Genomic DNA, 16,082 nt, shown 5'->3' on the forward strand with positions numbered 1-16,082 from the left:
TTAACTTTAAAATACCACGCAACTATTTCTTACAATATTTATTGTGTACCAAGTACTGTTTACAGTTTTGTTAATATAGATATCTCTCCTCAACCACTAATACTCTAACTATAATATTTCAAACAAAAGTTGTCTATTTTTTGATAAGAAATATTTTTTATATTTAAACTTTTGTTCTATCTCTAACTGTTTAAAAGATGGGTCCTACAGACCCAAGACCAATATCTCAGACAGACGGGCAGACAATCGGAAATGAACTAATTAAGTGATTTTATGAACACCTAAACCAAAATTTTGTTCGTATCATCAATATTTTTAATGCGTTACAAACTTGGGATTAAACTTAGTATACTTTGATATATATTAAATATATACAGGGTATAAAAATAATTTCCCCTGAAAATTGACTCCATCCACTGCCTTCATATTATCGAGTGGATTTAAAATGAAATTAGAATCAGACTATGTGAAGCTACATATAAATTTTCAACTACTAATCTTTTATAGTTTTTGATCAAATAGGAACTTAACTTTTGCCCTAATTTGGACCCTAATGGGAAAATAGTGATATTTACGAAAAAATTTTCCAACAAATATTGCTTACTATTAGATAAAAGAATATTTTTTTGTATTTGAATTTTTGTTCTATTTATTACTGTTTAAAATGTATTATATTGCTCGTTTACAATCAAATTTTTACGTTCTACACACGTTTCAGAACGATAAAACTCGTTTTGGAGTTATCGCGTTCACAGGATGACAGACGGGTGGGCGGACATACGAAAATGGAATAATTAGTTGATTTTATGAACAGCTATACCAAAGTATTGTTTATTGCAATTTTTGAAAAAAATGTATAGTTTACTAGATGTGAACTACTCGTTTCGTTGGGCAACATCCTTACTTTCATCCCTCCCTCCATATCCCGTAGGGGTTAAAGTATTGTAATGTACACGTCATGTTCTTTTATTTGATACCCTACTTGGGTATATTTGAGAATATTCGATTATTCCGTTGCATAGTTTTAAAGTACGCAAGTAACTATTGCCAGATTTACTATCAATATTTTTATTTTTAAATATTTTTTATTATATTAAAGTGAAGTTAAACTTTATAAAGTAAATGCAACACAGAAAATTAACGATAGTTTGTATGATCATTTATTTTTTCAATTAATAATCATTTTGAATTGAGTTGAAATGATAAATATAAAAATAAACTTACCTCTATTTGCAACAATATAACGCTAAACACACGCTCAAGTTCTACTGATAAGTTTTCTAATAAAATTAGAATTAATACTAATTAAATAAATAAAACAAATGCCGGCTGATGATATGATTAATTATATCAAACTAGTCGTAACATGAATATTATTTTGGGGAAATATATACAAATTGCAATGACCCAAAACATAACATGGATAATAATCTTTATTTATATAGGTTAAAAAAATATAAAATATCTGAGTAGTGTATACATAAATTTCTAAAATATCAATCTGACCTTAATTTTCTTCCATTAAAGCTGTTTGTACTTTCTTCTTTACAAATGCTTTTTTAATTTTTTTCCATACAGTTTTTTTCTGTGTTCTTTTATTCTTGACTTTATTTATTTTATCATCTTTTTGATGAGATTCAATATTATCTATATTTATATTTTCTTTATTGGTTATTGTATTACTTATTAAATCGGTATTTGTAATAATTCTATTGATATCACCTTCAACTATAGAATTATCAGATTGTGGCTTAGCGATGTCTATCGTTGGCCTGTAAAATAATTAAAATCAATGTAATAATTATCTCTTTATAAGATTGGGAAAAGTTATTCATTTTTTTTAGCCTAATATTATATTTCTTATTAAATTAAAATATAAATACAAGGATGAAGATAGTTTTAAAAATTTTGGATTTCCAGCGTCATTGAAAATACTTATAGGAAGCCGGTAGGTCGGTAGGTAAATTCGATGGTGGCCGATTGAATTGGTGTCATAAAATTCAGTGAAAAATCTCTCAGTAAAAAAGTCCCATAATTATGCGAAAAATACAGAAATATTTAATTTGCCTAAAATTTTGATAAAAACACTAGGTTAGGTTAGAGTGGCTGTCCTGGGGTGAGACACATTTAGACCATAGGGTCCGTTGTGATACCGTGAATGGGTTGGCCCATCCCCGGCCACTACTCCATGAACCATTTAGAGCTGTTTAAGAATAGCAGGAGGGCTTTGACGTCGACTGACTTTAGGTAGGAGAGGTCGTCAAATAGAGGCTAGTTCAAGTAAGTCCATCTCCTCATGACAAGAGCTGGGCAGTGACAGAGAAGATGAGACATTGTCTCCTCCTCGTCACCACTGTGACAGCTCTTGCAGTAGTCGTGATACACTTCCAGGCCTAAGCGTTCAGCATGCTTACCGCCCATCCAGTGCCGTGTGATAGCCGCAAAAACTTTGCGAACAGGCCTTTGGAAGTGATATGAGAACTTCGGAACGCCTGCGATTGTACTCAGACCATATCTGCGTTGTAGTACCACAAGTACGTTCTTCCCTTCATCGATTGTCCTTTTGGCCTAAAAACACTAGCACGAATAAAATATAAAATAACCCATTTTCAAAACTCCCGGAAAACTTCCCAGGTAAAACTACCAGATGACTATACTATTAACTTTCATATTGTGATTTATTCAAGAAAATGCTGACTTTTAATATTATACCACAAATTTTCTTACGGATTTAATATTTTATTTTTAAAACCCCAAAAATACTTGACTTGATCACCTACTTCTATTTATATTAGCTTTATTAATATCTTTTAAATGAATTAAGTTAATGAAAAAGGCTTATTGATTCATTTTGACAGAAATTATTAACATATTTGAACAAAAAATTCTAAAACTCTTGATGAATGCATACCTAGGCTGGTTTTTTTCAACAATTCGTTTGTCTGTAATTTCTGGAATGTTTACTTTTCGTGCAGGTACTTTAGTATTTTCTATTTGGGGTATGTCTGGATTAATTGAACGACATACTCGAATCAATTGAGCATTATAATACTCATCTATTGTTCGTGTTGCTTCTTTAGTAAAATCAATCATATAATAAAATTGTAAACGTTCTGGTACGTCACATTTTTCGTATCTCAACGGTATTAACTTATTTGTACCTCTTTCTGTAAAAAAAAAGAATTTTTTATTATAGAAATAGAAAACCGAAAAAGAAGGCCCTCTCTTCAACATGTAATCTTTACAGTTCACTCTAGAAAACAGCATCATAGAATGTATTAAAGTAATTGAAATATTTAAAATTGGAATGACGACTAAGTTCTTTTTTATCACTTCAGGCGAAGAAGGGTATTATCGTTAGTCAAAAATAAATCATGAAATTTAAAAAAATTAAAATTTATGTAAAAATATACTTAAATATTCTGATTTCGAGTCATAAAGGCACATTTTTCTTTAAAAATATTAAAATTAAAAATCGTAATTTTTAAACTGTATATCACGTGACCTAAAACGCGGGTAAGCCTTAATTTAAGTATTTGGCAAGAAAGCGTGTGTATTTTTCCGAAATAAATTTTTGGTGGCTTTCTATTAGCAAAATCAACATTTTGAAGTACTTTTTCAAAAATAGTGGAATACCCTATCTCAATGTACAGACAGAAAGGTTAAGTTGGTTTTTGAAAATCTTTAGAAGTACGCAAAATAGGAAATTTTACAACTCCTAATTAAACAAAGAGTAAGATACTTTAACAGTGACGTCATTGTTGAGTATCGCCATAGAGATTACATATAAAATTCGGTTTTGCAAGAAAGAGAAGATAGTCATTTACACAAGGGGTTAATTAAAAAAAAAAATTAAATACCTATTCCAAGTGCTTGTGCATATTTTTCAATATATGTAAATAAGGCAGACTTTAAAAATGATTTCGTAATTAAAATAACTAATTTTGAACAACGTTTTGAAATTAAGGTGGTAATAGCGTCATGTTGAAATTGTGAAATTAATAAATCTCGATCAATTGTACAACATCGTATATTTTTACTTTCTAATCCTTTAACAAGTTTTTCTCCATCTTTTTCATCATTGTCATGGTACAAAACGAAGGCATCATAATTTTCTTTACTTATAGTTAAAGCAGAAGGATCATCTTCAATATACGGCTCATTGTTGAATAATTCGTTTCGAGAAATTGATTTTTTTTCTACATACAACCGAATATCTTCATCTAAAATTAAATATTATATTACTATTTAAAATTAAATTGGTTTGCCACCTAATAGGGAATATTCATGAAATTTAAATTTGGTTCAAATATTTTTCTTCCGTAACTTTAACGACTGGACATTTCAACTAAACCATTATTTTAGTAATTAATATCTTTTTAATTACTTAAAGTAAAAATTCAGAGAGGGCATTTAAAAATTTCTAAAACGAAAATTCAAATTTTTATACGAACGTGACATCAAAGTACGGGCTTGTCAAATTTGTTGACATACTGTATGATATTAATTACTTACATTTTATATGGTATTTCATTAAATTATACTATTCTACGGCTTTTTATTAGAAAACTTAATAATAACGAGTGTAAATTCTGTGTTGTAAATTCATTTTTTTAAAGTGTAAATTATACATTGAACTGTCAAAAATTGGCAGATCACGTACTTATACGTCAAAAACAAAGAGCGCCAAAAAACTGCTTTTAAATAGCTCAAAATTATAATGTATTTTAAATATTTTTTTACACTTAAATACATCATTTTTAAGCAGTGTTTATATTTTTTACTTTGTTATAACGGTGTAAACAACGAATTAAAAATATAAAAAAAAATACATGAATATTCCCTATTATGGGTGTTTATTTCGTTTGATGAATGCATTGCATACAATAAATCTAAAAATAATATTTGTTTTAGTACACATACCTATAAATTCTAGAATGTCATCGATAATATCCCAACGATCAAGCTGTTTTAAATAATTGAGTAAAGATTCTACATTGTACGTCTCAGCTAATTCTTTAGAAAATTGCCATATTTCTAAAACCTTCTCAGCAGGATAAGGATTTACAGGTGATATAGATCCAATATCTCCTCCTATATAGTGTAATAAACCTCGCCAATCTCTGAAAAATAATATGATTATTCTTTAATCTTTTCAGGATAACAAACGCGTATTTATTAATATCAATAGACTAATGAGATCATAAAATTGGTTTTCCTAAATCCGATACTTTCCAAAACTTTTAAGCATAGCAAATAAATATTTTCTGAACATATGAAAATTGAACGATTTATTCGTTATGAAACCAACCAAATAATGTTATTTTGAAAGGATATTTTAGAAATATTATGAAACCTCTATATTAATATAACAACAGTAGGGAAAAGCAAAATATAAATCAAATATTAAATCATACTTACTTTTGCACTCCTTCATCATTTAGAGTCGCTCTTGGTATGTTTAATGCTTCTACCAATATTTTTTTGGATTTATTCAAAGCATTAATTGATGTATTGGAATAATCCAAATTAGATTCCATGTTTTGAAAAACTAACCAAACACAATAATGAATTCCGATTTTAATTAAAACAAAACACTTCTAACAAAAACAAAATCCAGTTGAAACAAAAATAAATAAATAAATCTTCGTTATCAACAAAACAACATCCAAAACGTTGACCTTCAATTGTTCATTTTTAATCAGTCAGTTTTGTTACCGAACTTATTATTAAGGTACACCCAATTATTTTACTTCAACTTTCCTGGTGTAACTTCGATCGAAAAGTTATTGTTTTGTATTAACCAGATTGGTCATTGGGTATTCCACGAATTTAACAGATAGCCTTTGACATCACGGTGGTCACTAGTTTGACAAATACCAGGATGACGTATTTATTCAGGTTTGTTTATAATTCTACGTTTTTAAACTGCGTTCAATTTCCCATTAAAGCCCAATAAAGGAAATGAGCAACTGCTTAGAGTTTTTATTGGTTATCAAGACCAATAATCATTTTAACTGAATGTATTTAAATTTTCAATGAAAATTTTCGATAGTATTAATTTTTCTTTGATGTCATGATGAAAAAAAAATCGTCCCAAATGCAGGCGAGAACAAACCTAATGTAAAATAAACAAACACAGAAATATAGAGTGTCACTATATTTTAGTGTATATTGATATGAATATTGACCATAACATAACCTTGTTTTACAGATTGACAGATATGTTTCTAACCTAAAAATAATCATTTAGTTTAAAATGTCAGATACACGTGTAAAAACAATTTATACGTCTTGTGGCTCTAATAAAACTCCAAATGTTCTGGATTGGGGAACAAATAATTTAATTTGTTATGGTGCTGCAAATGCAATTTGTATATGGGATCCAAAAGTAATACAATTTTATTATTTATTAATAAAGGCCTAACATGTGATTAGTGCTTGTTATTTACTTTACTCCCGTTTGTCACAACAAAACTTAATTCTTTCAAAAAAAATTAGATTTGAATACATGCTTTGTAAAGTTCGTCAGGTACAATAGGTCAAATAGGTCACCTCGGTTTACAGTCGCTTTACATCGGTTTACAGTCTAACCGGCTTGACGCATTTCAATTGATTATTATGTTTACAAAATTTCAATCTCAACAAAAATTTAAAGAAACTTTATCGCAATATTTAGAGACAAATTAACTGAAATTTGTTTGAGTATACCGAAAGTTCTTTCTTAATATTTATTTGCGACTTTGAACGACGAAATGATTAAAATAAATATTTATGTCAGTTTTATTTACATATTTTAGGCTACACAAGTTATTTGTACTCTATGCAAACATACAGATCGTGTGAATAGTGTATGCTGGATTCGAAAATGTGAAGAAGATAATGGACCTCTAGATATACTATCGGGATCAACAGATAAAACAGCCATTTTGTGGAGAAATATTGATGGAAAATATATACCACACGTTTTGGCAGGCCACGAGAATGGTGTGACAGTGGTTCATGGAATATATGTCAATGATGTATTGTATTTGGTGACAGCATCGATTGATTCAACTGTAAAAGTTTGGATAGAATTAGATGGTAATTATTATTGCAGAATTGAATTGAACGATTATATATTGGTTTAGTAATAGTCCCGGAGCTGACCGTAAGAACGCGAGCCGATCAGCGGTACGCATAAAATATATTTTCCCTACTACTACTAACCATAGTCAATAGGATGGGGCTTTAGTGCCTCAACGCAGTGGGCACATATAACATGGGTGCTTTCTTGAAAGTAAAATTTTTGTTGACGAACTGTACCAACTTTGTCCTGCTTGGTAATTACTTTAAAATCTTCTATTCATTGAATAGAACAAAATAATATTTAAGTGCCTCGACGCAACCGGTGATAACACGGTGGCACGGATTTTTCAATGAATTTTCCCGTGTGCACGAACTATACCCATTCCGATCCGCTTAAAACTTTAACCAAATGAAAATTTAAACAATTTTATATACAAAAAAAAATAAGTGCCTCATTAGTTGCGGTTCTATATGCCTGGCAGGACGCCTAACATTTCGCGAGCTCCTATGCTACTATGTAGATAACTCTTCCGTCCGTCCGTCCGTCTGTGGTCACGATTACTCAAAAACGAAAAGAGATATCAAGCTGAAATTTTTACAGCGTGCTTAGGACGTAAAAAGTGAGGTCAAGTTCGTAAATGAGCAACATGGGTCAATTGGGTCATGGGTCCGTAGTACCCATCTTGTAAACCGTTAGAGATAGAATGAAAGTTTAAATGTAAAAAATGTTCCTTACAAAAAAATAAACAACTTTTGTTTGAAACATTTTTTTGTAAACATCACTGTTTACCCACGAGGGCGTTAATTAGGTACAAATTTTATAGTATGTATGTATTAATATAGGAATATCAAAGTGAATATCTTTTGTTATTTACATGACGTCAAAAAAAAACAAACGATTGCGCATCAACACTTGCGCATTATATGAGAATATCAGTTAAATATGTCAGATATGTATGTATGTATGTGAAATGTGACAGAGTTATCAACACTGCCTATACATGGTATTTCAACAATTAACTCAGTCAATTGTTTGTTTTCACTTGTTTAGAGTGCTTTTAATATTTTGCTCAATTAAAAGCCTTATAAAACGATAAAAATGAAAAATCAGTGCTTTTTATGCCGTTGTGGTGAAAATTTGGTACCTTTTGATCAAACTCATTTCGAAAAGGCCAGACGAATGGCAATGTATCGAAAATATAAAAACCATAAATACGGAGACATTGATTTTCCTACAACAATGGAAAACGCTATGTATCATCCTGAGTGTTATGGAAAATTCGTGGTATTGAAAGCAAAATATAAAGAAGAATTTAACATGATGTTACAACGTGAAGGTGTAAGTATGATTTTGAAAATATATGAACTTATTAATTATGATATTATTATTTTCGATAATTACTGGTTCATATTTTACACTGATTGAAGTGTCATAATTAAATAATTCTGAAACTAACTACTTCTTTCATTATTATACCTAAGATATTCGATAATTTTTTAGCTTCCCGATAATGCTGCTGCTGGTAACCTTGAACAACCAGAAAATAGTGGAGCCAGAGGCGTATTAGGCCATAAGCAAAGGGCCTCCACCAGTAGTTCTCATAATGCATATCTGACATATTTAACTGATATTCTCATATAATGCGCAAGTGTTGATGCACAATCGTTTGTTTTTTTTTGACGTCATGTAAATAACAAAAGATATTCACTTTGATATTCCTATATTAATACATACATACTATAAAATTTGTACCTAATTAACGCCCTCGTGGGTAAACAGTGATGTTTACAAAAAAAATGTTTCAAACAAAAGTTGATTATTTTTTTGTAAGGAACATTTTTTACATTTAAACTTTCATTCTATCTCTAACGGTTTACAAGATGGGTACTACGGACCCATGACCCAATTGACCCATGTTGCTCATTTACGAACTTGACCTCACTTTTTACGTCCTAAGCACGCTGTAAAAATTTCAGCTTGATATCTCTTTTCGTTTTTGAGTAATCGTGACCACAGACGGACGGACGGACGGAAGAGTTATCTACATAGTAGCACAGGAGCTCGCGAAATGTTAGGCGTCCTGCCAGGCATATAGAACCGCAACTAATGAGGCACTTATTTTTTTTTGTATATAAAATTGTTTAAATTTTCATTTGGTTAAAGTTTTAAGCGGATCGGAATGGGTATAGTTCGTGCACACGGGAAAATTCATTGAAAAATCCGTGCCACCGTGTTATCACCGGTTGCGTCGAGGCACTTAAATATTATTTTGTTCTATTCAATGAATAGAAGATTTTAAAGTAATTACCAAGCAGGACAAAGTTGGTACAGTTCGTCAACAAAAATTTTACTTTCAAGAAAGCACCCATGTTATATGTGCCCACTGCGTTGAGGCACTAAAGCCCCATCCTATTGACTATGGTTAGTAGTAGTAGGGAAAATATATTTTATGCGTACCGCTGATCGGCTCGCGTTCTTACGGTCAGCTCCGGGACTATAAGAGGTTTGGATACTGAAACACAACCACCCTTGAAGCCATTACGCATCAATAAGTCTGTATCCTTTCTTCAAGTGATATCGATTTTCGAGCAAAACCAATTTAGGATTTTAATTCTTGGAAAAAATAGAGCGTAATAGGTGGCGTTTAGAGAAAATTTTTCTCTCTACAGCCATACGAGCCTACTTTATCTGTCTTTATTTGTCTCTCTGCACTCTGCAGCTATACGCGCCTACCTTATCTGTCTTTATTTGTCTCCCTCCTGCTATACGCGCCTACTTTATCTGTCTCTTTCTTTACTGTGATCAGTTTGGGCGGCGACTTTGTGATCTCTATGGCTTGAAATGACATATTTATTTTCTATATTCTTTTTCAATGCCGAAACAGTATCGAATATCGATAAATAGATATGTATAAAAAAATACACGGCTATGTTACATAATTTGTTGATTAACTGAGAATTTTTAAAATTAAAATCCAATACGATTGGGTTATTTGTAAGAAATTTAATGACTAATTATGATTTTTTAGGAACATTTTCCTGTATACAAACCATTAACTTTCCATCTGGTATCTGTATATCTCTGCGAGCACACAAAATAAGTATCAATAATGTCGATGTACCTTTATTGGCTTGTTCTGCATCAAATTCTAAAATTTTGCTTTATAGTGGACAGTTAAATAACGAAAATCGTTATGAATTTAAAATAATCGAAACTTTAGTTGGTCATGAAGGTTGGATTAATGGAATGGATTTTTCAACTGATGGTAATATCAATTTTTAATGTAAAACATGAATCAGAACTCTGATCCTGACGTCACTTCAATAATTGTTTTGATTGCTTCAAATAACTTTTCTAGCCTACCTTGATAAGTTTTCACGTTTCCTTCAAAATATAATAATTTGAAAAGTTTTTTTCTCAAATCTGAACGATAAAAAACCTATAAAAGTATTGGGCTAGGCACTTTAATTTGCATGAATGAAAACATTAACATCATAATTAGCGTGAGCGTCTCAGGTTTTGATTCCTGGTCAATGTTTCTGGTTAAATATTCGTCTGTTAATTTTTTAGTTATCATAGAGAAAGCATTTATATATTTTTTATTTCAATAGATAACGGTGATATTCTGTTAGCTAGTTGTTCAAAAGATTCGTACATTCGAGTTTGGAAATTGAAAAAAGTTGATGTATCAGCCGATACTGTTGAAAACGAGAAAGGAACAATTCAAATTGATAAAAAGTTAATAACTATTTCATTAAATGAGAAAGCACATACATTTACTGTTTCTTTGGAATCCGTATTAGCTGGACATGAAGGTTGGATTTATGGTATACATTGGCATCCACGAATTAATGGTAAACAACCAATGAAATTACTTTCTTCGTCAATGGATAGAACCATTATATTATGGAGTCAAGATCCAAATTCTGAATTGTGGATAGATACGGTTCGAGTGGGTGAAGTTGGTGGAAATACTTTAGGATTTTATGGCGGTAAATTTTCACCAAATGGAAATCAAATTCTAGGATATGGATATCAAGGATCATTTCATTTATGGTCTTTTAATGATGTAAGTTAAAATATCAGACTATCAGAAAAATAGAAATATATTTGTGAAAACGAAATTAGTTAATTAATCATATTTAATTGATATGCCTTTATTAGGTTGAATCTACCTGGAATCCGGATGTTATTGTCGGTGGACATTTCAATGAAGTTGTGGATATTGCTTGGGAACCTCAAGGTCAATTTCTATTGTCTGTCAGTACAGATCAAACGACAAGACTTCATGGTTTATGGATTCCAAACGATGATGAACGTTGGCAATTTACAGTAAGTTTAGTAGTTTACCTTGCCAAAGCGATTGAATTTTGTAATATTAATTGAAAAAATTGTATTTTAGAGTTGCTGGCATGAAATTGCACGACCACAAGTTCATGGATATGATATGTCGTGCATTGCAGTTCTTTCAAGATATCAATTTGCTTCAGGAGCTGAAGAAAAAATAATTCGAGCATTTAAAGCACCTACAACTTTCGTAAAAAATTTCCATAATATTTGTAAAATCAAAGATGATATTGAAGGAAATGAAATTAAAGGTAATGAATGAACAATTATGTTTATACCCTGCACTCATGTAGTACATCAGGAGTTAGTTAAATTTTGTAACTCTTAAAAATGCTGATAGAGATATTTCCGAGATATTTAGGTGTATAGATTAAAATGGCCACTCTCTATAACACATTTATCAGTCTTAATAATATTAATAATATATAAGTTTTACTTTATTCATAATAAAAATAATATATAAATTAAAATTACGTTGCTTTTTGTAAAAAAAAGGTAATGTTGATGAATTTAAACAACAGCTGATCATTGCATTTGACAGTTAAATTTTATTCAAGTCAGTTTTAAAAAATGTTTTTATGAATTATTATTAATACGTATTAAATTTGATCAATTTTTTTGTATCATTAGTTGTAAAAAACAATTAAAAATGATAACTGATTTGACTAGACTATTTTCCGACTCGATACTGCTATACTACCTTAATATGCATGCTTATGGATATTAAGGTAGTATAGCAATATAAATAGTTCCAACATGAATATTCAAGTATATGCAGTATATTTAAATATATAATTGATTTGTTGTTATCTTCTCTTCTTTTTAATTGTGATTTGCTCTTGAAAATATGTTTTAGATTCAATATTACCAAAAGGAGCATCTGTTCCATCATTGGGCTTATCAAATAAAGCTGTTTATGAATCTGATCAAAAAGAAAATATAGAATCTAATTCAAAGGAAGCATATCCTGATACATCTTTCTTTAATGAAATAGAATTAATAGAACCACCTACAGAAGAAAATCTAATACAGAATACATTGTGGCCAGAAGTACAAAAATTATATGGCCATGGATTTGAATTGTATTCAATGGCTTCCACTTCTGATGGTCAAATTTTAGCGTCTGCATCCAAAGCAACAAAATTAGAACATGCTGCTATATTAATATGGGATACAACTGAATGGAAATTAGTGCAAAAACTTCTTTCTCATAATTTAACTGTAACACAATTATCATTTTCACCAGACAACAATCGATTGTTATCCGTATCACGAGATCGAAGATGGTCGATATTTCAAAAGATAGAAGGAACTAAAAATCAATTTCAATTAATTGCTTGTACAGATAAAAAAAGTGCTATTCATTCTCGTATCATTTGGTGTTGTTCCTGGTCATTTGACTCAAAATATTTCGGTACGGGATCTCGAGATGGAAAAGCTGTAATTTGGGAGGCTGATAAAGTAGTTGCTATGAAGGAGGTAAATGGAAGTATCCTAGAACAAAAGAATCAATCTATTACTGCGTTATCCATTGCACCTAAATGTATTAATGGAAATTACTTGGTGGCAGTTGGTTTTGAAATTGGTATTATTGTTCTATACAAATGGTCTTTGGAGAATGGTTGGACGCATTGGAAAGTTTTGGAACAAGAAAATGCACATCATAAAACTGTCAAAAGATTAACATTTCGTCCGTTATCAGCTTCAAATAATGAAAACATTTTATATTTAGCTAGTTGTGGATCTGATCATATGGTCCGAATATTTGAAATAAATGTTTCAGAATTATAAAAAAAAATTGTAAATTTATTTTAAAAATCATTTTGTAAAACTATTAAAGATTAAAACAAAAAATAAAACACAGTTAAATGTTGAAATTTAATTTTTAATTTTTTGCTAAATCTTGAGGTTTTGCGATAAAAGTTGCACCGTTTGATAATAGAGTCTTTCTTTTTAAATAACAAGACGCTTTTTTAATTTACACGCAATTAACACGTGTCTCTTAATTGTATTTGTATACCATGTATATATGAAATGAACATAGTATATAAAGTTTAGTCCCAAGTTTGTAACGGCTAAAAATATTGATGCTACGAAAAAAATTTTGGTATAGGTGTTCATAGAATTACCTAATTAGTCCATTTACGGTTGTCTGTCCGTCTGTCTGCCAACACGATAACTCAAAAATAAAAAGAGATATCAAGATGAAATTTTTATAGCGTACTCAGGACGTAAAAAGTGAATTCGAGTTCGTAAATAAGCAACATAGGTAAATTGGGTCTTGGGTCCGTAGGACCCATCTTGTAAACCGTTAGAGATAGAACAAAAGTTTAAATGTAAAAAATGTTCCTTATACCAAAATAAACAACTTTTGTTTGAAACATTTTCTTGTAAACATCACTGTTTACCCACGAGGGCGCTAATTAGGTGAAAATTTTGTAGTATTTATTAACATGGGAATATCAGTTATGTGTGGCTATTTTAGAGTAGAAATCTTTCTTTATTTACGTGACGTCAAAAAACAAACGATTGCGTCATCAAAACTGTCTATACATGGTATTTCAACAATTAACTCAGTCAATTGTTTGGTTTCACTTGTTTTTATATAAGATAGAACACTGTATTGTTTAAGTTATTGAAAAAAGCTTACCATTTAGAATCCTGTAAAAAAACGCTCATAAATAATAATTAATAATTTTATTATAATAAATATTTCAGGATTACTATTTTAAAATGTACCTATATTCGAAAAAATAATATAATTTTCGTGTAAACAATCGTTCTATATATAGTATATACCTACTATTTGTATATCATTAATTTAATCGATTGTGTTATAATTTAAAGCTTTCTCATATGGTGGATACTCGGGGTAGTACATTCATAAAAGCTTGTAGTAAATAATGAGGCGATTGCGCACAGCATCCTTATCCATATCTTTCTAGTTCTAGATTAGATGATATTTTAGCAAAAGTTCACTAGAGGGCATCAGTGACGTAGGTATTTTATTGAGCCTTATGTCAAAGACATTTCAACTTGCGTCGACTATTCAAGTCGATATTAGACGTGAAAATATATTATTCTTATTTTTTCAAACACACCACTCTATAGGACCTTTTATTAAATAAAAAATATATAATCGGCTTTCGGTATTGCCGGCGTTTCGTTATTAAATGGTTCATATTTTTTATTTAAAATAGAAAATAATGTGTTCAGTTTTTTAAAATATAAACAATTGTTTATACGATTGGATTAATATAATTTTCCAATTTTCATTGTTGTCATTTTTTAATTTACATAATTTTATATATAAATTTTTCGTAATTAATAATAATTATGGCCGTGAAACATGTATTTTGCAAATAACAAAAAATGTTGTGCTTTTACTGTGGACTGGTTATTATTCTCATTGGAGATGTGTGCTGGTGGCCATCTCCAGAAACACCTGGAGCTTGCCGGTTTCGAACAGCGGTGAGTCACGCCTCCGCAGTCTTCACAACAAAAAGAGGTTAGTTAGACACATGTTTTACATCTATAACATGATATGTATAGTGAAAGCATGGTTTTTCGGTACGTTTTTAAAAGAAAATTTATGATCATTTTATAATGAAAGTAAAATGAGTTTTGTTTCATATTTAATTCTGGAAAATTAAATATAAAATTAATTGATGAAATAAAATATTTTTCTCCAGACCGAATGAAATAATTTATGTCTACTGATAATAATTATCTTTGTAAATATAAAGTCATACTTTTCATTTAATATCTCCATTTTAATTGAAGAGGTAACCATGCATGTAATTTATTCTGTCACATCTAACAAATTTAAATATATATTCCCCAGGTTTGTTACCATGATATGTCTGAAATTATTAAGATAAAAGGAAGGTCTCATTCCCCATTAATTAGATTGTATATCCTTAATAAAAATGAACTTTCAAGTAACCGAATAAGTAATAACTAGGTAAAATTATCTTTGTGAAGGAGTAAACGTATCCTATTTTGAAAATTAGCTTGATCATGTTAAGGCTTTCTTATATATTATTTTTCTAGCCTGTTTTCCTGTCACATGGCGATATATTTCTTATTCCTTGATCAAATTCCATGACTAACTCATCATTTTAGAACTTATCGTACTGATTAATGACGAAAAGTAAACTTACGGTCTAAAAATACGCCGCTTAGGAAAGAATTAGCTAAAGAAATAAAATTAAGATTAATTTTGTTCATTAGGTAATTTGTATATCATATATGTAATAAAATTGCCTATCAATAAAAAGAAAGTAAGTACCTGGTTGTATATTATTTCTTTAGCCTGTTTTATTCACGGGTACCGCACTGCAGAATTCCGTGCGGGCCGAGCTAGTATTTTAATAAATTAGTAGGTATACCTATATTTTGAAATAATTTTATATCGATAGCAAATTTCTATAAAGTAGGTCTTTCTTTAACTAGTTCAACAACAATGAGCAATCGTGTGGTAAATTTTTAAATTAATCCACGAGTTTAAAATCGATAAATATCCTACTTTTTGATTGTTTATACTATAATATTGTATTTCGTTTCTCAATACGTCGACATAATTTCAGATCATTCAGATATCCAGAGGTGTATTAAAATGCTTGTAAGAGTGTGTGTTAAACTGATCGACCTAGAATATAAAAAG

General features: G+C 30.1%; 3 protein-coding genes across 3 annotated transcripts in view; 2 read left to right on the forward strand and 1 right to left on the reverse strand.

Moving 5' to 3' along the window:
- Window positions 1-1,474: 1,474 nt before the first annotated feature.
- Window positions 1,475-5,909, reverse strand: LOC123295410 (myeloid differentiation primary response protein MyD88-like). Its single transcript, XM_044876752.1, has 5 exons — window positions 5,422-5,909; window positions 4,924-5,123; window positions 3,861-4,223; window positions 2,912-3,167; window positions 1,475-1,772 (listed from the first exon to the last, which is right to left on the reverse strand). The coding sequence occupies exons 1-5, from the start codon at window positions 5,538-5,540 to the stop codon at window positions 1,508-1,510; spliced, it is 1,203 nt and encodes a 400-aa protein (XP_044732687.1). The 5' UTR covers window positions 5,541-5,909; the 3' UTR covers window positions 1,475-1,507.
- Window positions 5,910-6,208: 299 nt separating this feature from the next.
- On the forward strand, window positions 6,209-13,207 carry LOC123294549 (probable elongator complex protein 2). The gene is made up of 7 exons (XM_044875616.1): window positions 6,209-6,391; window positions 6,801-7,083; window positions 10,098-10,334; window positions 10,681-11,138; window positions 11,234-11,401; window positions 11,472-11,667; window positions 12,273-13,207. The coding sequence occupies exons 1-7, from the start codon at window positions 6,260-6,262 to the stop codon at window positions 13,205-13,207; spliced, it is 2,409 nt and encodes an 802-aa protein (XP_044731551.1). The 5' UTR covers window positions 6,209-6,259.
- A 1,618-nt stretch (window positions 13,208-14,825) lies between these two features.
- The window catches only part of LOC123295400 (disintegrin and metalloproteinase domain-containing protein unc-71), an 877,985-nt gene continuing 876,728 nt past the window's right edge, over window positions 14,826-16,082 (forward strand). The window contains exon 1 of the mRNA XM_044876741.1: window positions 14,826-14,924. The gene's annotated coding sequence lies outside the window, so the exon portion shown is untranslated. The remainder of the gene's footprint in view (window positions 14,925-16,082) is intronic.

This window comes from Chrysoperla carnea, chromosome 3 (assembly GCF_905475395.1).
Source record: "Chrysoperla carnea chromosome 3, inChrCarn1.1, whole genome shotgun sequence".
Classification (NCBI taxonomy): Eukaryota; Metazoa; Arthropoda; class Insecta; order Neuroptera; family Chrysopidae; genus Chrysoperla; species Chrysoperla carnea.

Excerpts from the sequence above, each read along its gene's own strand:
- LOC123295410 (XM_044876752.1), bottom strand. The coding sequence starts at position 5,540 with ATGGAATCTAATTTGGATTATTCCAATACATCAATTAATGCTTTGAAT. Across the intron at positions 5,124-5,421 it reads AATGATGAAGGAGTGCAAAA|AGATTGGCGAGGTTTATTAC; the intron begins GTAAGTATGATT and ends ATTATTTTTCAG. Across the intron at positions 1,773-2,911 it reads GTTGAAAAAAACCAGCCTAG|GCCAACGATAGACATCGCTA; the intron begins GTATGCATTCAT and ends ATTATTTTACAG.
- LOC123294549 (XM_044875616.1), top strand. The coding sequence starts at position 6,260 with ATGTCAGATACACGTGTAAAAACAATTTATACGTCTTGTGGCTCTAAT. Across the intron at positions 11,139-11,233 it reads ATTTATGGTCTTTTAATGAT|GTTGAATCTACCTGGAATCC; the intron begins GTAAGTTAAAAT and ends TGCCTTTATTAG. Across the intron at positions 11,668-12,272 it reads TGAAGGAAATGAAATTAAAG|ATTCAATATTACCAAAAGGA; the intron begins GTAATGAATGAA and ends AATATGTTTTAG.